This window comes from Drosophila biarmipes, chromosome 2L (genome assembly GCF_025231255.1).
Source record: "Drosophila biarmipes strain raj3 chromosome 2L, RU_DBia_V1.1, whole genome shotgun sequence".
In the NCBI taxonomy this organism is placed as follows: domain Eukaryota; kingdom Metazoa; phylum Arthropoda; class Insecta; order Diptera; family Drosophilidae; genus Drosophila; species Drosophila biarmipes.
The window spans coordinates 22,759,307-22,781,844 of NC_066612.1; the positions used below are offsets into that span (position 1 = coordinate 22,759,307).

The 22,538-nt window shown below is 44.0% G+C and overlaps 3 protein-coding genes and 1 long non-coding RNA gene across 6 annotated transcripts; 2 read left to right on the plus strand and 2 right to left on the minus strand.

The window, feature by feature from the left end:
- The first annotated feature begins 530 nt into the window (after nucleotides 1–530).
- Nucleotides 531–5,222, plus strand: LOC108036811 (uncharacterized). Its single transcript, XM_017113160.3, has 3 exons — nucleotides 531–2,411; nucleotides 2,486–2,706; nucleotides 4,259–5,222. The coding sequence occupies exons 1-3, from the start codon at nucleotides 2,394–2,396 to the stop codon at nucleotides 4,611–4,613; spliced, it is 594 nt and encodes a 197-aa protein (XP_016968649.1). The 5' UTR covers nucleotides 531–2,393; the 3' UTR covers nucleotides 4,614–5,222.
- Nucleotides 3,235–4,905, minus strand: LOC122818871 (uncharacterized). 2 transcript variants are annotated; one of them, XR_007763581.1, is made up of 3 exons: nucleotides 4,811–4,905; nucleotides 3,398–3,543; nucleotides 3,235–3,321 (listed from the first exon to the last, which is right to left on the minus strand). It is a non-coding gene; the product is annotated as an uncharacterized LOC122818871 (long non-coding RNA). The 2 variants fall into 2 exon arrangements; XR_006368356.2 differs by lacking the exons at nucleotides 3,235–3,321; nucleotides 3,398–3,543 and adding exons at nucleotides 3,819–3,905; nucleotides 3,975–4,092 and having other exon boundaries at nucleotides 4,811–4,884.
- Nucleotides 5,223–7,301: 2,079 nt separating the features above from the next.
- LOC108036790 (kinesin-like protein CG14535) lies at nucleotides 7,302–17,527 on the plus strand. 2 transcript variants are annotated; one of them, XM_017113135.3, is made up of 7 exons: nucleotides 7,302–7,528; nucleotides 9,052–9,455; nucleotides 10,892–11,216; nucleotides 11,958–12,197; nucleotides 12,925–13,515; nucleotides 13,610–14,654; nucleotides 14,844–17,527. In XM_017113135.3, exons 2-7 carry the CDS (start codon nucleotides 9,117–9,119, stop codon nucleotides 15,688–15,690), a joined length of 3,387 nt encoding a protein of 1,128 aa, XP_016968624.1. In that variant the 5' UTR covers nucleotides 7,302–7,528; nucleotides 9,052–9,116; the 3' UTR covers nucleotides 15,691–17,527. The 2 variants fall into 2 exon arrangements, with proteins under 2 accessions (XP_016968624.1, XP_050741184.1); XM_050885227.1 differs by lacking the exon at nucleotides 7,302–7,528 and adding an exon at nucleotides 7,562–7,809.
- Nucleotides 17,528–21,572: 4,045 nt separating this feature from the next.
- LOC108036719 (uncharacterized) lies at nucleotides 21,573–22,384 on the minus strand. The gene has a single exon (XM_017113019.3). The coding sequence runs from the start codon at nucleotides 22,293–22,295 to the stop codon at nucleotides 21,684–21,686; it is 612 nt and encodes a 203-aa protein (XP_016968508.1). The 5' UTR covers nucleotides 22,296–22,384; the 3' UTR covers nucleotides 21,573–21,683.
- Between the last annotated feature and the right edge of the window lie 154 nt (nucleotides 22,385–22,538).

Sequence of the window (22,538 nt, forward strand, 5' to 3'; positions counted from 1 at the left end):
CCTGTTCCACCTTCGTGAATTCAGCATAATTTACCGCGACCAACGAATGATGATGATGACGATGGTTTTGAATGTGAAAGATGAGCGTGGAAAATTAAGGAAATGCAATCTGTGGAGAGGGGACCAAGAGCAGTCGCCAGAGATGAACAACAAAATCAACACAACCTGCCATTTGGCTAACGGCATTATAAATGATGCCATCGAGGAAAAGTGACAGTCTCTGCCGACTCTCCAGTTGAATCTCTCGACTGTTGCAGCTTGCAGTTGCAGTTGCAATATTGCTGGCGCTGCCGGGGATGCTGCTGTTGCTATACGGTGTCGTCCTCCGTTTGGCGCCACCGGCCACTGATTATGCCATTTCATCAAATCCGGCAGCGATTGAGTGGAGTGCAGGAGTGGCCACAAATGCGACCAAGGATCGCTCACAATCGATGCAAAAATGCTGATTGCCATTTATAGATTATGTGCATAAATCAGAGAAAAAGCAAGACATAGCTCTGGGGGTTATGAGCCACGGAAAAGTTTCAAAACATTTTGCCAATCATAATTTTTTACATCAGTCTGCCCATACCCGAATTGTCATGGCTGGGGCGTAAATTATAAAAAAGAAAAACAGCCCAGAAACAACACTATAGAGAAAAACAAATTGAAGAAATTCAAAAAATTGCAAAAACACAAACAAGGAGAAAAATTAAATAAAATGCTTATGCAGATGGGGCGACCCAACAAGAGCGTGAAGCTCATTATGAAGCATCGTGGCCAAAACGCGGACAGCAATTACTAAGGCAACAAAACCAGTAAAAACAATAACAGTAACAATAATAATAACAACAAGTCGACCCGAGCCAAGTCAAGACAAGTCAAGCCGAAAGACAGAAGGAAGCCGGCTAACAAAGGGCCGAATGAGCATGAAGAAATGAGATAAAACCAACACCAGATTCAGTCCCACTCCAGAGCACAAAAGCTATCCCCATCCTATCCCAACTGAACCCATTCCCCGAATCGCCTCCTAAATGAGAGTGAGTCCACGTCCATTGAAATTGAAAGTGAATCGTGCCACACGATCCGATCCGATTCAGAGTCTAGAGTTGGTTACGAGTCCACTGCGATTGGATCCTCCAAATGACTAAAATAAAACTTTATACACACAAACCACATATATATTATAATGCAATAAGAAAAACAAAACTGAGAGATGCAGGAAAGGCAATGCTTTTTTGTTTCAGATCGAAAGAGAAATACTCTAAGGGGAGTGGACATATGTAATAATTTGGTATCAATGTGAAAACGGCTAAAAGTCAGCGTTCTATGCGGGAAAAACATAATTCTAATTAATTTCAACTTTATAAACAATGAATATATGACCTTTGGCTTTCAGAAAACTGAAATACTTCTGTAAATTAAAAATAACATATCCTTTAAAAGTTTGGTGACTTTTGTTATGGCATTCACAAATGCCGCTTATTTACCTCTTAACTCAGTATGTTTATAAAGAGCTCGTGGTAAATCATATTATATTATTAAGAACAAGTACTTTTATGATCATTTTTTTATTTTATTATATGCATTTTCCGCCATTTTATTTTAGTGTGCCAAATATTGTTATTACATATTATATAATTTTGAAAATAAAAAACGGATAGAACTACGCTATTTCTTAGCATAACCAGAGTGCCTACCATAAAACCTTTTAATTCCCTCCCTTGAAAATAATGGACAATTAAAATAAAACATACGCTATAACAGCTGATGGGCAGTTTTAAAAATATCTACCATGCAAACATATTTGGTGGCCTTGCAGAAATGTTATCTCCTGCCTCTGGCCTCGTTGTGAAGACAATGTACCTTTAGAGTTTCTTATTTTCCCCTTGAAAATAATCCTAGTTGCCCAAAAAAAGATCCTCACATATATACTCGTAAAAAACCACGAAAAAGAAGTAGTTAACCGAGGAGGAAAACCCAAAAGCCAAGAAATGGTCAGCGGACGTTGCAGTCGCGGTCGCAGCCTGCGCCGCAGTTAGGAGCCGCAGCCTCAGTTCCCCCACCAGATCATGGCTGGCCAACTGTGGTCGGGGCTGTGGACTTGGCTCAAACATTTCAATTTCTTCATGGCTATACGTCGCTGCCGCTCTTTGCCAACTTCTCAGCCAACTGCTCGGTCGACCGAGGCAGCAGCTGAGGCAGCAGCAGCGGTCTTGGTCGTCGTCTTGAATTTTACTTAATTTTTATTTCACGCGCTGCGCCGCTATAAAAGAAACTGCAACAATCGTTGTGGCATGCAGTAAGAGGTTCCGCGTCGAAGCAGCACCACAACCACAGCACCAACAGCACCGAACCACCTGGAGCAGTGACAAAACCCGAAACGGATATAGCCGAAAATAAAGCACTCGAAAATGCAGTCCAGTTGTGCGGTATGATCATGTGGCCGGGCGAGCACCCAAGTTCCCGTGATAATGGTGTTCTCCTCCTTCGATCTCGTCCGCAGTTAGTGGTCTTCTTAGCCTTGGCTGCCCTAGTGGCCGGTCGTCCCGAGCCGCCGCGTGACTCCTACAGTGCGCCCCCCTCCAGCAGCTACCAGCCAAGTGGACCCAGTGGGGGCTATGGCGCCCCTGCGCCCCAGTACGGACCCCCCCAGCAGCCGCCGGTGGTCCATAAGCACGTCTATGTGCATGTTCCGCCACCAGAGCCGGAGTACCAGGCACCCAGGTGAGTCAAGAAAAGGGATATCCATTAGTCGAGATTAAGGCTGCATTGATGAGGTCTAACATTTGTTATTATAATAGAACCTTTTGATAGTTTCGATTATGCCAATAGCTATTAACGTTCCTTAGTCGTTATAATTTTTATACCATTCGATTGTCTTTGTCTCTTAAAGTTTATGTCCTGGAATTTAGTGTGAACCGAAGAATGAACTATAATTTTATTCTTTATAGGCAAAGTTTACACTAAGTACTATTTTAATACCTTTAACAATTTAGGTGTTCAAATCTTTTAGTTGATGTTGATTTTCTAAATTTACGCGGATTAAATGGTTTGGAAACTTGTTTGATAAATCAAATATATCTAAGTATTTGTCGATTTAAGGTACTTATCTTCCGGAAGTGATTAAGAATATCCAATTTAAATGTACATAAGTGAAGCTTAGATGTAAGAATTACTACTTCTTTTAGAATTTTTACTGAGAGGCCAAACTATTCTTCTTTACATCACCAAAACCATTTCTAATAATTCCCACCCTCATACCTCTCCCTTTTACATCACGTTGCGTGTTGGGGAACGGTTACAAATGATCTTGCTTTATTTGACTTGTTCCACTTAGGACTGGCAAAAAATGAGAGAAATACACATTGTTTTGTTATGAGTATATAATCCACGCCATTTATGCAGATTCTCTCACAATTCATCGCCGTAAATCAACCAGTGCCGCCAACTCCCAAAGATAATAACTGGGCAAATGTTGCAAAACCAGACGCCGATCATCTAATCCGGCACAGGGCCCTTTTCCACAGCTGTTGCCTCATTTCCAGGGTATTTAGAGGGTCGCTTAAAAGGAGGCAAATTATTTAATACCCAAGAAAACGAAAACCATCCAACTTTCCTCTCTTTTCTCTGATTCAATGTTTTCTGTCGTCTTCTGCCTGTTTTCAATTTGAGTTGGAAGCAATGTTAATTACCTCGAGAGGGGAATGATATGGCTTTTCAGACCGCCAAACCGTGACTAAGAGTTACCTAAGCTCTCCGTCGTACTTGTATATATCTCAGTCGCGTTTCCAAGCTAATTGTCAGACGGGGAGGGACAGGAACGCGATTACCATAGGGAACTTTATGTAAACCCTCATCTTGGGACGGTTGTTTTGGGTGTCGTTGTTGTCATCACAATAGCCATCATCACCTGATTATCCAACCTGTCTGGCACATGCAGTTGGTTTACCATTTTTGGAAGGTCACCGTTTAGGGGATTGTCATTTGCATACCCCTCAAAGAGAAACCCCTTTCTCTTTTACATGTACAGATACCAAATTAGAGAAAATGGAAAACGACCATAGCCTGGTGCTATACTTATTGCAGGTAGTAGCTGTGTAAAGATGATTCCTGCAATATACGAGTATTACTAGTTCTTAGTGCTTGATAAAGTGTAGAGTAAAGGCAAACTACTCATTAACGTCCACAAACCCTTTTAAACTGCCTGGCTACTGTCTATTAAGGGTTCCAAAATTATCAGCCCATTATAAGCCGTGTTCTTTGAATTTTTTAATAGGAAACCCCTGTACGTGCCGCCTCCCCAGAAGCACTACAAGATCGTGTTCATCAAGGCGCCATCCCCACCTGCCCCGACCGCACCCGTGATCCCGCAGTTCCCACAGAACGAGGAGAAGACCCTAGTGTACGTGCTAGTCAAGAAGCCAGAGGAGCAGCCGGAGATCATCATTCCAACACCAGCCCCGACCCAGCCCAGCAAGCCGGAGGTGTACTTCATCCGCTACAAGACCCAGAAGGAGGAGACTGGACCCTATCCCAACAGTGTCGCGCCTCCAGCGCCGGAATACGGAGCTCCGGCTGCCCCGCCTGCACCCTCTGCACCCAGCAGCTCGTATGGGGCACCATCCCACTAAGCGACCCAAATCATCCAATCCAACCCGAATTCCGATTTGCAAGTCTTAACCCAACTCATGGCAAACTGCATATCTTTTGTGTATTATTTTTTGTTCTGTTTCAAAGACTTTAACGCGTGACAAAGTTTACCAAGCAACGAAATCCCTCATCTCCCCCAGCTCATGTGAATATACCCCTATCGATGAGTAATTCTTACCTCTGAAGTTGTTTCTACCCATTGTACGAGAAGTATGCTTCCGTCTAGGCTGTTTGTTTCAAATTGTTTGTTTAGTTTAAGGTTAGGTCTTAACGAACGATGCGTTATACACTCACACAAAACACTCGATATACTCACTGCGAACTAGCCTTAGTTGTCGATAGAGATATCGATGCCGATACTGATAACCGATATATACAAGATACATGACTTTCATCGCAAATGCATTTTCAACTAGGCAAGATATCCAATTCTATATTGCACTTTTGCACACTGTTTTCTTAACTGTAAATAGGGAGTGCGAAACGAACGAAAATTTAACAGAAAATGTGAACAAAATGATACTCAAGTATGTATATACGTTAGAAAACAAAACATCAATGGCTAATAAACGTTTAACGAAATATCTTTACAAAAATGTTTTTTATTATTTATCAGACATGTATCATAGACATTCGTTAAAAATGCGCTGTAAAATAGAAGTTGAATATTGAATAGCCATAAACTCCGCGTCCCACTTTCCGTCTACTTAAATTAATTGCATTTGTTTTTCCTTTTTTTATTTTTCTGGGGAAAAGAATGGGTTAATTTAGTACCAATTTTGGTACACTACTAAATTTCGTCCGTCTTGCAAACAAATTTTATATTTTGGTTAAAACTGTTAACCCACATGCCCCCTTTATGTAGAGTTACGCATTGCTGGCCTTTCTGGTTATATTTCGGTTCTCCCGGACTCCACTTCAAGAAGGGAGCTTTCCTTACAGAGGACGCAGATAAAAAAATACCCTTTTCTTCGAAATCGTTGTTGCCCAGCCTGTAACCTTAACTAGTTTCGCACTTGTCGCTCAGGTCTTCAACTTGGCATCCCATCTTATTACAGGTGTCTCAAGCACTGGTCCAATTTTGTCTAAGGTTACGCTCGGTGTAAAGGAGCAGTTGCTCCACTGCTCCTGATGCTAAGCAATGTGCGTCAGTGGGTACTGGCGAAATTTCCCACACTGATTTGTATCGATCAGCGTATCAGGTATCGGTATCCGCGGAACCAGACTGGAGCATTATATTTTAAATTACTATTTTTGTATTGTTCAATGCTTAGTAAGTAAAAGGGCTTTCGTGCACACTTAACGTCTGCCTGGACTACAGTTTGATACTGAAACGTTTTTGGCGTTGCCACCTGAGACTCACCCAATAGATGGCGCCCCAAGCAGCTCTAGTGCTTCCCAAACTGTTTAGCCCCTCTGACTATAGGTAAGCTTTGTTTGCTTCGCTTGTTTCATTGTGGCGCTGGGATTACATGCAATTTGATTTGGCCGATGCGGAAACGCTTTCCCCAAATTTTTTCTAATGTTTTATGATAATTTGTAACGAAACACTAACACTTTGAGAGCGGGTTGAATTACCGCCGCTTTCCAGCAGCTACCTTAATGGCAATCAACCTGCCGGGGTCTCTTTAATTGAGCCGTGGCCGTGGTCCACTTGCTAAAAAAATGGAAAAAGGCACAGGTAAATCCGGAAAATCCCCATACCTTTGCACGTGCTTTTAAATACGAACACACACTCAACACCTCCTTCACGAGCCTGCCAAATGTAAGCGAACTTAAAACACATCGTTTGCATTTGGCCCCCTCCCACGCCCATCCCACGCCCACTCCGCCTGGAAACCCCCTCCATCAGCAGCAACTCCAAGCGGCACTTAAGTGACGCTCCAGCAGCTCAACTATCTCCGTGTTCGTGTGTGCTTCTTGTTCTTTTTATTCCAGGTACTCACGCAGAAAAAAGGTATATTGCGTTTGGGCTTTGGATCTGGAAAAGCGAAAAAGGCTGTGGCTCTCAATTTCGATATGCAGAATTACGCAAAGGCCCTGATTTTTTAACATATCCATGGATCATACAATTAATAAGACTCCTCGAAGCACTCGCCCTTTTAAAAACGTGAATTTAAGGGAATATACAAAAAGTATCCGATGTAAAAATTGCCTTTTAATAGAGTTTAGCCCAAGGACACCTTATTCAAGTTTAAAAGATCATAAACATAAAAAATACAATTAAAAAAATGCTTAATAATATAAAAACTTCTTGACCTGGGTTTTTAACCATTTATTCTGTGGATAAAGGCTGGCACCATTCGAATAAAAACATCGCCCCGTCCGCAGTCTATGGCAACACGAGGTACAACTCCGATTCCAATGATCCCGGCAGGGAGCTAGATGTCCACAATATAAACATCATTTACGTGCTCCTTTTTTTTAGCCTCGCTGATTTTGTTTACCTGAGCCTCAAAGCTGTCGCTCGCCAAAAGGAAGAGAGTTTCCGGAAGAGAGCGGAAGAGTGAAAGTCCGACCACCCTTGGCCAGACTGGGGCATTGCCATCGGTCCTTGGCTCTTCTTTCTGGCACGCCTGCGCCGCGGAGAGGCGGAAAACTCTTGGGAAATTCGAGCAGGCCGAAGCCCAAGCCGAAACCCGAGCTCAGTTGCCATTGTAATGCCAACGCAGTCGGCACGCGTTTGGCTTTCTCGCCTCGCGGGTTTTTTATTTATTACTCGCTGAAGTGGCAAGCCACCTAGAAAAACAACAGAGGCGCAGAGCAGAGAATCGGGAAATCCCAGTGTTCTGGCCGGAGTATAAATCATGTGCGAGGAAATCAAGGCGAATCGGAAAGTCGAAGGAGTTGAGCCAAAGATGAAATCAACAGCGAGAAATTGCCAGTCATAAAAAGGGTTTGTGTTTGCTCCCGTTTCGTGTGTGTTTGCGTGAGTGTGTGTGCAGTGTGTTGCGCCAAGGGGAAATCCCTTAACCCCTGACTTCAGCTAGACTCCCCTATTGTGCGTCGTGTACAATTAGAAGGCATTGCCAATCGATTTGTGTGAAAAGCCCAAGCTAAAACTCAAAAGGTGGACGACGCCAATCGTCGGATAAAAAACGGAGCCCCGGAGGCCAAAAAAGGAAATGCCCATGTAAAGAACGGAAAAGCTTCCAAAGAGGTTCCCTTAGTTGGCAGGTGCGCGTAGTCTGAAAAATGAAGTTGAACCGACCGGAGTTGTTGCCTGTCATTCAAGGGGAATGGCAACACAGAAGAGGCCGAAATGGAGTGGGCAGCTATGAGGCGAGGGGATGGGGAGTAGGGCTGGGGTCCGGAGGACAATATTAATGAAAGACGTTGCAAAAATGTCACGTTTTCCCAGTCAAATTGAAATAATAATGAAGGCATTGAAGAAATGTCACGGCTCGCGACTGACAAGCACTGAATGAAGTCTAATGGATTTGCATGAATACCTCAAAAGTACCGCTGAACATAACAAGCAAAGTTGATAATTCCAGTGATACGACGCACAACAAGCTTGATAAGGGACAAGTCGTCTTATAAACATGACGAGCCACGGGAAAACCCACAACTCATATTTGAAGGCATTTAAGAAGCTCCACAGGGAATAGAAAACAAGCAATCAATAAATAAAAGAAAAAGTCAATGTAACATTTTTGATTATCATTTTAAAATGGTTTTACCACTACTTCAATCCTTCTCTAAATTTTATTTTTCTATTACTTAAAAAAAATTAATAGATGTATGTATATGTTATATGATTATAATTAAACACATTTATACACATTAGCGTAATAAATTGTTTGAGTTGTCAATAATTCATTTCCTTCACAACTCCTTAAATCCAAATGCAATAAAAAATTCCTAAACTTTTTATAGCTCAAACAAATAAATTAAAATGGCTAAAAACTTTTGGTACTCAAGAAGAACAACAATTTCGAGCATAAACGTTTCAAATAGAATTAAACTACGGCCGTCCCAAAAGAATACTTGAAAGACAACGAAGCGCATAATTTGCCACCATAAAAACCCAGGCAAATTCAACATAAATTTGATTTTATGCACAAGATGCTACAAGTGAATAAAACACGAGCTTAGTGACAGTGACAGTGCGGGCGTGATAGTGACGATAGTACAGTGAAGCATATGCCCAATAAACAGATGGCCCATAACCATAAAGCGAAAGTGTTACGGCCATTACCGAAGGACCCTTTTCGCAACGGCACCAAATAACTTATGCCCATCGGCCCGAACAGAAATCGCAATTTATGGCAGACCCGCAACTATTTAAAGAACCATAAAACCCCGAAGGCAAACAAAGTTTATGGGGAGTGACGATTGCATTTTAAGATCCCTGACATAAAACAAAAGCCAGGACTTGGCCCTTATTAACTCCCAATTTTATTCGTTCCCCAAAAGGAAACGCAAGTGCTTCCAGCGACAAACTTCCACCGCCTACTGAGGCAACCAATAATCAAGGAGCCATGGCCAGTACGTCGAATATGTCCCGGAACGGTGGCTTCTGTGGTGCACTGCAGCGCGCCCCCCCGCCCATGCCCCCGATCCTCCTCCGCCGCCTGAGCAGCCGGGAGTGCTACGGCGTGGGCAAGGTGAAGGTCATGCTGCGGGTGGCGGAGCGGGACAGGAACTCCGGCGGACCCGAGCCGGATTTTATGGCGCTGGACAAGAAGAAGCGACAGGTCACGCTCACCGACACGAGGAACGCCTATCCTCCGCCGCAGGCTGCCCAGGAACGGGCGCCCATGGTGGCCGCACCCAAAATGTTTGCATTCGATAACCTCTTCACAGGGGAGGATAAACAGGTTAGTTTCGGACAAAATGTGAGCTCCTTGAAATGCCTTAGGGATCAACAAAATATTTATTATAACAAATTTTTCCCATTATTATGATTGCTGTCTCACGCCTGACACTGAAATTTGTTATGTGCCAAGTAATATTAATAATTGTATTAATATATCGCTCATTAATATTATGATAAATCTTTGTACCTCATACGGGGCACAAATAATTATCTTTAGAAAGTCATGTGCTTAACCAAGTCTTTAGATGTCTCATTATACCAAAAGTATTAGCAATAGATGCATTGCTGGGGAACAGTCATTCTCTTAGTATATTAAGGATCCAAAATAATATTCAAGTGCTAAATAAATAATACCAAAGCCTATTATTTCTGAGTTAATAAAGAGATAATACAGGTGACATATTCATAAACATAATATAAAATGTATATTTATTTATTTACTCTCATGTTTAAATAATAATATTAAAGTTAACAAACATTTTTTATGTACTATTAATCGGAAAGCATGTATATCTCCGAAGAATTAAAAAGGTTTCTCTTGAACATCAACAAAAGCTTACAGACCTGGTGCGGCATTCTCGCCTTTAGAAAACTTTGAATGCATCCCCGAAAACAAATGTTTACTTACAATCGCAAAACTTAATTGTCGGTGGGAATCTATAGTGGCTTAACCGAAATACAACGCAACCCATTTTTGCGTTTTTTGGCAAACGACAAATGTCCTATTTTATTTGAAAGCTGTGCTATTTAACTTGTTATAAGATTACAAAAGAGGTGTTAGTAATTCCGGAGAATAACAAGTCACCACAAAACACCACCATCAATCTTCATAACTCATGGCAAGCAAAGTTCCTTTCCAAGATTTATGAGCCTTGGAGTGCAATCACTCATAAGGCAATCCCTCAGACCCAAGAAGAGAAGTACCCCAATAGAATTAACACATACGCGTATTGTCCTCCCCCATCGGATCTAATCAGCAATCGAATTAACCCCGCAATCGAACCCAATTCCAGCCATTAAAGAGAGCCCATTAGCACGCCTTGTTAGCCACCACCCACTGACCACCTCTCCACACCTATTTGTGTTTTTTTTCACTGCGAAAAATACAGTAGCGAGCCAGAATTGAACTCGAAGATTCTTATACAATAACATCAGAAGTTAACCGTAGTTTCAACGATATAGAAACCAAAAGTTTAATGACTGTGAGCTATGTATTTTGCCTAGGAAATATACCAAAACAAGTATGATTATGCTAATCTTTATCAACCTGAAAGTATATACTAAGTGATTACCAAGTGCTTTGCTCCCTATTTGCTTTGTGGAGCATAAATACACTTTTTGTCCCTTATAACTCCATGGCGTTCTTCTTGACTAGTTTTAGGATAAGGCTCTAAAAAGCAATAGTAATATTTTCTTTCCGTGTTCTTTATCTTCCAGTCGGATGTGTGTGCATCGGCGCTGAGCGAAGTGATACCCGCCGTGCTCGAAGGCTCCGATGGCTGCCTGCTGGCCATGGGATATCCTGGCACCGGACAGCCCCAAACGGTGCTGGGGGATGTGGGCGGGAGTGGCAGTGGGAGTGGCAGTGGCGAGGCGTGCTCCCTGGGAGCGGCCCCCTGCGCCATCGCCTGGCTGTACAAGGGCATCCAGGAGCGGCGGCAGAAGGGCGGGGCGCGCTTCTCGGTGCGGGTCAGTGCCGTGGGCGTCAGTGCCACCAAGCCAGATGCCCCCTCGCAGGACTTGCTAATCTCGCATGCAGCCGGTAAGCATATGGCCTTATGCCTTTACACCCGACCAGGCTATTCAGCATCGTTTTCAGAGGTCAATTATTTTGTAGAAAACTTTAGGATAACTACTTTTGATAGTTAATAAACTATCTCCTATGGCAATAACTGAATACACACATCACGCGAACGTAACTGCATTACTAGTGCCGCAACTATTGAATAGTAAACAAAGCAAAAGCAAAGATATTAAAGCCGTATACTGTCTGCATGGGTAGTTAAGTTGGCTTAATTATCAAAAGAATTAAGAAGTATCCTGGCACAGAGTGCGAGGAAAGATAATATTATTTAGTAGTTTGAACTGGTGACACCCTCCGTCCTCCGTACTCAACCTAGCAGGTTTTTGTCACTCACCCTTTTGTCTTTGATTTTGGGCTGCTAGCTGTGGTCCACCTGTTAGCTGCCAGGGGGCAGAATCGCCGCCAGAATAAATGGCTCCGTCGTGGGCGGGTGCAGGGGGCGTGCCGTAATGTTGCCCCTGGGCCAAACAATGATGGTGATGACTGGGGCGGGTCGGAGTTGTAACTGGCCCAATTTGAATAAACTTAACCTGGGCAGCAGTTCCGCCACCTACCCCACCCTCGTATCATCAACCCCCCACTCTTTATCCCCGTAGAATACGGCATTTATTCCCACATAAAACCTAATGCCCTTTTCATTCACTCCCGCTACTTTTCGGTCTCAATACTGGAACTCCGGCTGCGACTACGACTACACAGAATCTGACGACTCCCCGGGGATTTATTTGCGTGACGACTTCCTTGGCGGTCCAACGGAACTACGTGCACCCACCGCCGAGCGTGCGGCCCTGTTTCTCGACTCTGCGCTCGCCGGACGCTTAAAAAGTTCCGGTTCCACGGGATCCGGGAGCTCTGGATCTGGATGTGCCGCCCCCTTGGAGTCCGCCCTCATCTTTACGCTCCACGTCTACCAGTACAGCCTGTCCCGCAAGGGGGGTGGTAAGTGTCCGACACATTGTTGTTCTCATGCCCTGCCGGAGGGAGTGTTAATTCAAATTCTGGACCAGTTAGTGTTCGTAAAAGTGCTAAAATGTGGGGGAATACTATCACACTAAAGAGTTTTTAAAGGTCAATTTCCTATCTGCAATGAGGAGTTTACATTTTTAAATTGACTTAACTTCCATATGTCGAAACCAATCTCTTAATCTTTATTTTCAAATTTGTACTGTATTTTTGAAAAGCTAAGGCGCAGAAAGTGTGAGAACCCTCAGTTCAGAATGTCAAATTAGGTTTTTAAATTATTTTAAGCACAACCCTATTCGGTAGTGTATTCACCAGGCGATTTTCAAACGGCTCTCCCTTTCTCGTTATTGCTTTCGTTGTTGCCACTTTTGTTGCTGCTGCCACTCAAGTGGCCCGCTAAATGCTTCACTACCACTAGACGGCAGCGCCATTAAAGTGTCGCATTTCCTCCACTCCAACACCCAACGCCACCCCATTTAAACCCACTCCCTTCCACTTTTCTTTTATTCAAACACGGGAAGAAATGTAACGAAGCATAACTGATATTTGCAGTTCGTCTTTTCAACGTTTTTGAAACTATACGGGGTTTGCCTCTATAAAAAGACAAACTAAATCTTTATGTTTTGAATAAGAAACTCAAATTGTAACTGTAAGAAACCAATCTGAATGCCACACTAATTGGCTCTTATTTCTCGCTGTGCAGTCGCTGGCGGTCGCAGCCGTTTACATATCATCGACCTGGGCGGGTGTGCGAATCGCAGCGGGGGACTGCCGCTGTCGGGGATCGGGAACATACTGCTGGCGATACTATCCGGCCAGAGGCATCCCCCTCACAAGGACCACCCGCTGACCCCGCTGCTTAAGGACTGCCTGGCCCCCATAACCTGCCACGTGGCCATCGTGGCCCATGTGCGACCGGAACAGTCGTACCAGGATGCCCTCTCCACCATTCAAATCGCATCCAGAATTCATCGCCTGCGTCGCCGGAAACATCGAGTTCCCATGCCCTTGGCGGTGGGTCTGGCACAAGGACTAGGCGGCAATGGCTCCTCGGCGGGATCGGGGGCGGACCCCTCAAGTTCGGAAATCTCCGCCGACACTGTCATCTATATGGGACCCAATGACGATGCCACGGATGGTGAGCACCCGCCCGTATATCTGCCATCCCTGACTGCGGGGGATAATCGGGGGGTGATGAGCAAAGCCCTCAAGGGAAGTGGGGTGGAGAAACCCACTTCGAAGTCCGCCTGCAACAGTCCCATGATGATGAAAAAGGCCGTGGCGGCGGAGAAAGGTACAAGCGAGTTTTTTCTTAACCAGAAACCATCTATTGCAGTTCAAAGAAGTGCAGTTGTAATAGTTCGTTCATTTTTTCTGCGCAATTCCAGCCAAAAAACTACCGGGAAGCAATACGGGCAGCCTAAAACGCCAGGCGGGATCAGGAGCCAGCTCCTCACCAATGATTCCCCTCGAGCAACCTCAGCTTCAGGCAATGGGATCGCCCATACCGATACCCCGGCATATGGTGTCCAAGGGATCAATGGTACCCTCTCCCAAGGGGTCGCCGATGCGAAGAGCTCACCCGGGAGTAGCTCTCGAACAACTTGAGGCCGGAATGAGGAAAATAACGGAGGAGCAGTGGATCGATGGACCCCGGGTTTCCCGGGCAAAAGTGGCAGAGGCCCGTCATCTAATGAGAGAGGTCAATCATGTGAAACAGTGCGAGACGTGGGTAGATGGCCCCAAGTCCCAGTCCTGCAGATCCCTGACAGCAGGAAACCTTCCAGCAGCCGCTGGGGGTCAGACCCAGGGTTACGGGTTTATGGACGCCCACAAAAAGACCATGATTCGTCAGTGGGTGGAGAACCAGACTACGCAAGTCTTCCAAAGTACACTGTCCGCCAGTAATTCCCCCACTGCCTTGCATTTGAAACTCTCGCAGCTGAAGCAAAAGTCCCTGGACTTACCAGACAGACCTGCCTTCAACACGGAACCCTCCTTGGACCTCAGTCAGCCTTGCTTTGAGAGTTTACCTCTCCTGGACTCTGCTCCGCCCGACGGCGATGAAGACGAAGACAGTGGTCCCTCGGAGGTTCCGCCCGCTCTTCCCTTGCTAGATGACCCCCTCGGCTCCAGGGACATTTCTCAGGATAACCTGCACAGGCTGCTGTCGCGGCATGTGTCCCGGGAACAGCTCCATGAGGCTGAACTGGTGGCCAGCAGAGCGTCATCTTCGCATCATCCATCGCAGCGGAGTATTGATTGTGGCCTGCAAGTCACAGAGGAAGAGATTGCCAGGACTATGTCTAGAGATCGGGACCACGATCACAGTGCACATCCCCTCTCGGCTCTGAGTCACTGCGACAACATATCCTTTGTGTCCAGCTTCAACATGGCCTGCGAGTCCTTTAGCGAGTGCGGCGAAAGAGCAAGGTGAGTTGGGTTGTTTGTAGTCCGCATAAGGCAATCCTTTAATGTGGTAATCGGAATCTGGCAAAACAAATGAAGTTTACTGAACCTTCCAAGTCGCACTTGTTTAAATTTCAATCTGATCTTCAGATATGTCCAGTGTTAGATGCTAAATATTATCCTCGTGTTTTTGTTGTACTTTTCCATTCGTAGACATCAATTTGATCAACTGGCCAGATTGCACGAGATTTTCACCTCGCAACTGGCGATGGCCGAAGTCACGCCCTCCGCAGCCCTCTTCCGGACGGATATAGGGAGTGTTTTCAGTGAGCCCGTCTATCACTTCAATGTGGGCCAGAGCAGCGTTTGCAGTGAACCAGCTTACAGACTGACACCCAGCCCGCCGAAACAGCCGTCCCACAGTCCGAGTCAAGGGTCGCTACCCAGCTTGAATGGCATAATGGAGATAGCTGGAATGGACGATTATGCCCTACTTCGCCAGCCAGACGGAGCTTCCGATCCCAATCTTCAGAAGGGTGAGAAACGATTTACCCCCCAGCACGACGATATTTGCGAGTTGGATGAGAAAACCATGGCGGCGGCAGTGGGCAAGAGGAGTTCTCTGGAGGATGCGCAGCACAAGCTGAACGAGATCACGAATATATTGCCCCTGGCCGCTCAGTCGCGACTTCCCCTGCTGCCACTAAACACCAGTTCCGAGGCCTACGACAGTGGTCACGATTCCAACTCGACCCCGAGGACCTCCAAGCACTCGGGCATATCGCGGAGGGCAGAGAGTGGCTACCACAGCGTGGCAACCGTAAGGGATTCGGATGAGAGTAGCTTCGCGTCCGGCATGTCCAAGGGTCAGCGGCACCGCATCACCGTATCGGGAGCCGGAGCAGTCACATCGGCGGGCATGGGAAACTACCAACGGCAGTGTCACAAGAAGCGTCATCGGCAGGATCACGCCGGCAACAACAAGGGTCTGTGCAATTGGCTGCTGACGCCCTTTTCCTGCACTTATCCGGAGACTGAGGGTGAGATCAGCGATTTTTAAATAGCAAGGAAACCCCCATCCCAGTCCGAAACCCCCACCAAAACGAATAAACCGAGCTAGTCCAGCATTTAATGGCCAAAGGGAAACAAGCTAATGTAAACCGAAAACGAGAAATATCATACAATTTTAGAAAAACACAACTAGGTTCAGGTAGAAGGATATGGGATCTTTGATAGCGACTGATTAACTTTTACGAGGCGACGTCTGCCACAACAAGAAAAACTCACACAAATAAAGAAAACCAACCCGAGGGAAAAAACCATTGAGCTCTTAAGTAATCGTATAACTATCCCAATTACCTAAATAACTCATTATAATCTCGGATGGTCTCGCATCTGCAAGGCAGTTGGATGTTTTTGAAAGTAACCTATGATCAGTTCGGTACGAAAAGTCTTCGAGAAAGTATACATATCTTTGGCCCCATCCGTACTCGATATTGCCCAACGAGCATTATTCAATAATCCGATTTCTACCCAAGGACGCAGTTTGCGGAGATAAGTGTATGCCATATCTTTTCAGTATCATCCAATTTCTCGATATTTTGTAAGTTTCGGACATTAGGAACTGATACTGTCTTGCAATTGATGGACCCTCTGAGTACGCTATAAATCAATCGAATCAATCACTCGACTCACTCACTCACTAAGTACACGCATAAGTTCAAACGGGGCTTTAAATATCTTAAGTTGCCAGCTAGCATAATAAAGGATCATCGGGACACATATAAAAAATAAAGAAGCCGAGGGTAGTAAACCCAAGTTCTTTCAAAAAAGTCCCAACTATTTCCATTGTAACTATAAATATTAAACGTAAATAAATTATTAACATAATCAGGCTACAATCACTATGACTTTACAACGCAGAGATACATCTATATACATACACCATATATACATGCAAACATATTTATATACACACTCAATATACATACAAATATCATATAGCTATTTATTGTTTAGTTTGGGTTATGTGTTTGGGCAGTCGATTTAAGATCAAGTATGCTAAATGTTAAATGTTTGCTTATTCAAACGATTTATTGCCAATTATAAGTTACCAAGTGTTTAAATTAATTGTTAGTTAGCTAAAGTTATACACATCTACTACTAATCAAGGACAAGAGCGACAAGAACCACTCACTATAAAGCGGAAAGGTTTTTGCACAGTAGACAAATGTTAAACATACAATTTTGTTGCCATTTTTGCCTAAATAAACTATGTTACAAAACGGAAACGAACAAAATGAAATGAAACCAAACGGAAGCATAAATATCCAAAAAATAAATGAATTATATATTTATCAGAGATACATCTACTATAAGGAAGCGGTCGGTGGATGATTTTAGGAAAACCTATTGCATATTCTATATAAGTGACATAACAAACGTATTTATCAGAGCATAATGAATGCACGCAAAATGAAAGGCGCCCGGGGCACGCTAAAATTTGTGTGCCCCCGGGAGTAGGTAAAATGCTGTGCCGCATTTTGCTCGTTTCGATTCGATCATCCACTATAATTAAAATTATCGACATTCCTCCATTGCCTTTTAGTCAGCGTCATCAGAATATAAACAAAGCGAAATGTCTAAGCCATACGAAAACACTAATTATATTGCATTATCCATACATATTTCGTACAATTATTCCACTTATCAAGCGTAGTTAATCACCCACGAAACCCGCTCTCTATGCTTTAAATTTTAACATAATCACCAAAAGCCCCACACACCCTTCTTTCAACCCAAATGGCAGTTGCAGCCTGCAAAACCCAACCTACGTACTTATGTGCGGTGCATTCCAACGTACACCTATGATGGAGTCGTCGACTTCGGCGCTGAATACAGACTAATTATTTTTTATAATATAAACAAATTGACAGCTGGTTTTATTGCTTGGGCGGGACGTGAATGCGAGAAGGGGGATGCTCCGTGGAGTCGACCTATATGGGCTCTGTGGTCCCCATGGTCCGCAGCCCGTGCTGTCCCTGGCTTTTGGATGTTATTTGGAACGTTATTTGCCTCAGTTGTTGGGCAAACGAAGTTGACGTTTTATAGATAGAGACATGTGCGATACACCCACCCAATGTGTGTCGTAGATCTAGACGTGGCACCCCGCGTTATACCCCAAAAACAGATGATGGAAACGTGAGGGGCGGTGAATTGTCGAATAATAAAACACGAAAGGAGAGCGGAACCTGGCAGAAGTGAAGTTCGAATACTCTGCTTGGGGGCGAAAGGTTGCATAAAGAATTATGTTGCGGGGTAAGTATGTGGAAAAGTCAAGAAAATGTATTTGCACTCTCCTCAACAAAAGCGCGAACACCTTGTAGTGTAACGACCCTCAATAAAGATAAACAGAAATGAGCTCCAGTACTCGTCTAGTACTTCTTTCTTTTGATTTTGTCTGAAGATTTTTTAAAGTGTTCTTAAAAGTTTATGTAAGTTTATGTCAGAGCTAAAAGTTCTGTGAAATCCAACATTTCTGAAACAAAATTAACTTTATAATTTTTACTTTTATCTAATCATTCTAAGTTTACTCCGGATCGGCTTTGAGGTAATTTTCAATTCTTCGTGCTGAATCGATGTAGAGCCACTGTCCCAAAACTTGCACGCTACCATCCTTTTCCAGGGTACAACAATAAAATGTGTTGGCACCTTCTGGCAAATGCCGCGCGCTCTACAATGCGAAAAACTCGTATAAGTAAGTCCTGCCCCTCCCCCACTTACATCCTTCACTTTTCCCATCACCCCGCCCCCAGTCGAATCTTGCCCGCCCAAGGAGCCGGCAGCGATTTTTCTTGTTTGCTGCCTGCGTCTTCGTCTTTTGTCTGCCGCCCTTTTCATGTCGCGTTCCTCGCAAACGTCGCCATTTTTTGCAGCCCTGCTCCCGTTTTTGTACTTTTACAACCCTCTTATCGGGAAAACTTTAAATTTTCGCATTCGCAATTCGCAGTCACAAATGCAAATGATGCCCCGCCCACAGTCTACACTACAAAAAGGTATCGGGCTTGTATTGCGAATACTCTTCTATTTTAAGAGGAAACTAGTCGGTTGTCCTCCATCAAATGTTCACCGGACTAGAGCAAAAGGTGGACTAGAGCAACCCAATTCCAAGAGCGGGATTGCAGCAGTCTTTAATAAATAAACGCTTTTGTCTTAGATATTGCTAACACAAATTCATATCTTCAGGACATATTTCTACTTTATTTATTTAATAATTATTCCCCATTTCTGATCAGAAAATAAAGTTGGCAGCACAGAATTCATTTTGTGCAAGATGTAAATATTTCAAACACTTAGAGTCGCTTTCCCGTCGAACGGAAGCTAGTTCCATAGATGACTGCCTGGTTTTTCTCTAGGTGTGGAAAGAAAATCGTAGCAATGGGTAACTGCGGGAGCCTTCGGCTTGCTCTCGGGGAGTCTGTTCACCATATGTTGCCAATTGAGGCGAAAACCGAAAACTCGTCTATGCTGGAATTGTTTATGACCCCAGCGGATTGAGCACATCGAGGGACTGACTTTCTTTTGCACTAGTTCCGGCTCCACCCCTGAACACACACCCCCGCGGCCATCCCTCTAGTCCATCACCTTTCCTTCTTTTTGCCCCAACTTTCCCCATATTTTCCCCGAGTTTTTCAGCTGTCGCCTTTTAATTATGGCTCGCAAATTATTTTCGAATTTTTCCATCATACTGCGGAAATAAATGTTGACTGCAATTTCCCACCATCCACCGCCCCCTCCTTCCCTTCTACCCAATTCCGAACAGGATGGAAAAGGATTCGAACCATTTCTTGTATTTTCCTGTGTGCTTTCCTCTTTTTCTGCTTTTCCCCACGGTTTATTTATTTCGCCAGGTAGCAAGAGTTTCCAGAGTCCAGGACTCGGAGTTGGAGTTTTCTGATGGAGTCCTGGTCATGTTCTTGTTGCTGCTGTTGTTGTGACCTAAAAAAATATTCACACTCACTTCACTTGTCAAGTTGAATAAAGCAAAACGCTGCCCTGGAATCACGAGGTGCATTTTTGTGGGGGGAAAGCAGAAGAGTCATAGTTTTGGAGCTACAAAATGTATAGTATAAGCAAATACAGCGCATTTCAGATTCGGAAATCAGAATGATGTCTTTCAATCTCATCTCAAACTGATTTAGATTGTTCGAAAAAATATGATTACCTGGTAGCGAATCCATCTCTTGTTTTTTAATTTGTCCATTTATGACTTTAAAATAATGATATGACCTGGTAGAAGCTTATAGTTTTGCTTACACTTACATAAAGATAAGCACAGTTTTTGGCTTTTCGAACCTATTTTTTTGTCCAACACTGTACCGGCACATGTGTTTGTGCATACCCTCATTAAAATCTGTCCCACTTGCAATTAGAGTTTGTCATTTGACAGCAGCGCGAAAATACATAAAATATATTGGTGACACGCGAGCAACAAATAATAAAAGTGACAACATCGAAACCATCGCAGAGCTCGAAAAATGGAAGCCCACGCAGGGAATTATTGATAAATGTCAACACCGGCTACCCACTCGGAGTTCACCATAAGTGGAAAATTTTTTTGTTGGATTTTACCCTTTTTATCGACATGGTGCTTGAGTTTAATTTTGATCGATATAATATTAATAAAATTAAAAAAGAAACTCATTGACATTTGTCCTATGCAGCTGGTAGTATTTTTTGTTACAAATTTGGCTCCCTTCTAAAAACAAAGCCAGAAGATCACTCTTAAATTGTCTTTAAAATAGGTTTGCCCATAAAAAAATCCTTATTCAGCTTCACTCAGCTTTTTCAGCCAAGGAAAGCACGAGCTAAGATACCCGCCGCAAGTACTTATCGACGGATACCGTGTCGAAAGATACGATTGCCTTGCTATCCAGCCCAAATCAATTGATAAGCCCCCCGCTGAAACACAGAAACCATCGACAAAAGCATTTGAACGAATTCGGGCGATGAATCAGCGACTGCTTTGAGCGACTGACTGGAGGCACTTACTGCGCCTGGTAATCGCCGATATATCATTATAATGTGTGGGTGACACACCAAGGAAGCCATAGAAGTCAACTCCCCGTATGCACTTGAAGAATTCGTAGTGCCAACTTAATCCTTTGTTTATTTAAATTACATTTCAGTTACAACGCTAATAAAAGCAAAAAATACGCTAAAGTCCATGGCCTCGACTATCGGATACCCGTTACTCAGCTAAAAGGAACGCAAGAGGGATGAAGATATGCTTGCAGCAAATATGCCTTTTCACTAGCACACCTATTGCGCCACCAAGCCCATAGCTGATTTGCAGAAATCTACTTGACAAATCCTGAAATTCTAGCTCTTACATTTACTGAGGTCTCAGTGTTGGGACAGGCAGAAGTTAGGCCGGACATGGCTAGATCGATTCGGCTTATGATCCTGCTTCCTGTCACAGACCTGCCGACGAATCTAGTATAGCCTTATACACTACGATTAACGGGTATAGCAACAGTTAAAGACAAGAGAAATCACTGTGCTCAGCTAACCAACATAAATATAAATACGTACACTTTCGTCATCGCAATGAGTTGTATTCTTAGTGGCTATACGCAACATTTTTCAAAATCCAATGCTCCGTTCATAAGTTAGTCTAAAAACATAATATTGGGGTTCATGCCAAGATGAAAATTTTGAGGTGTTTTGGTTTGATTACATTACACTACATTCAGATATCAATCTGAAATTAACAAGTAAAATGTGTTATTTTCTAACCTTATTTACCGTGCATACATAGATAAAATATATTAATAATTACTAAATGTGCTTATCAACCATAGCATTGTTTTTCTTTTTTAGTGCAGAAAACTCCAGGTGCTTGGGCAATACCAAAAACATGAACAAACATGAACACAGCAATTGAAAAGCGGCCGAAGTGAAATTTAATATGGGTTAAAACTGAATTCATGGAAAATTAAGCTGGACACGGAAACCGTTGAAGCAAACAGCGGTCAGGGGCTAAGCCAAGGGTCAAGAGGAGGAGGACTCCACAGCCTTGCCGAGAAGGTGCAAAAAGAGGGCTGTGCCGCACACCTGCAGATCCTCCCCGGCGTCCTCTTTGATGCTGTCCACGAGAACAACTCCATACTTGACTACAATCATGACCAGCATCATTCGCAGATAAAGGAAATTCCGCTCCACGTAGGCAAGAAATCCGAGTGAGACAATGTTGCCAAGGACCGTAAGATTTCGCAAGCTGTCGCTGACGGTACAATCCCGCCGATTTTTCGCCAGACAGCAACCCAAATCGCAAATCAGGGGAAGCACGAAGAAGGCATGCCCCAGAGCTATAGGACTTAGCCCGGTGGACTGCATGTAGAAATCCATGTTGGATAGGGGCAAAGGTACCAGTTCCAAGACTCCGTGCGTTATGTCCCTCAACTTTCGGCACTCCTCCGGCTGCCCGCTAGCGAAGATCACTCGGAGCAATCCGAAAACCGCAGAGAATCCGACCACCACGCAGGCGACCAGGGCGAAGGGGTGCTTCTCCGGCTGCATTTTACGGCCGGAGAAGACCGCCGTACTCAGCAACAGGCCGTTGTACACAAAGCGCAGCCAGGGACCCGAGAGCGGTTCGCTCATCGCAACATCACCGGAGGCCAACTCTTGAATTTTAAGTTATGATTTAGACGTTATGAGCATGACTGCTGGGGAATGGCTTACTGGCTGATCCAATGTTCCGTGTTCAGTGTGTTTTGTTGAAGTGCGTTGGACGTACAATTTTTTGTTTGTATTAAGGCTTTATGAGTTACCACCATTTTACCCAGAAACAAAGAGAACACCAAAGTTTAATTCCTCGACCATGAGATACCCGTTACGCTTTTA

Excerpts from the sequence above, each read along its gene's own strand:
- LOC108036790 (XM_017113135.3), top strand. The coding sequence starts at position 9,117 with ATGGCCAGTACGTCGAATATGTCCCGGAACGGTGGCTTCTGTGGTGCA. Across the intron at positions 11,217-11,957 it reads GCTAATCTCGCATGCAGCCG|AATCTGACGACTCCCCGGGG; the intron begins GTAAGCATATGG and ends ACGACTACACAG. Across the intron at positions 12,198-12,924 it reads CCTGTCCCGCAAGGGGGGTG|TCGCTGGCGGTCGCAGCCGT; the intron begins GTAAGTGTCCGA and ends CTCGCTGTGCAG.
- LOC108036811 (XM_017113160.3), top strand. Across the intron at positions 2,707-4,258 it reads CCGGAGTACCAGGCACCCAG|GAAACCCCTGTACGTGCCGC; the intron begins GTGAGTCAAGAA and ends ATTTTTTAATAG.
- LOC108036719 (XM_017113019.3), bottom strand. The coding sequence starts at position 22,295 with ATGAGCGAACCGCTCTCGGGTCCCTGGCTGCGCTTTGTGTACAACGGC.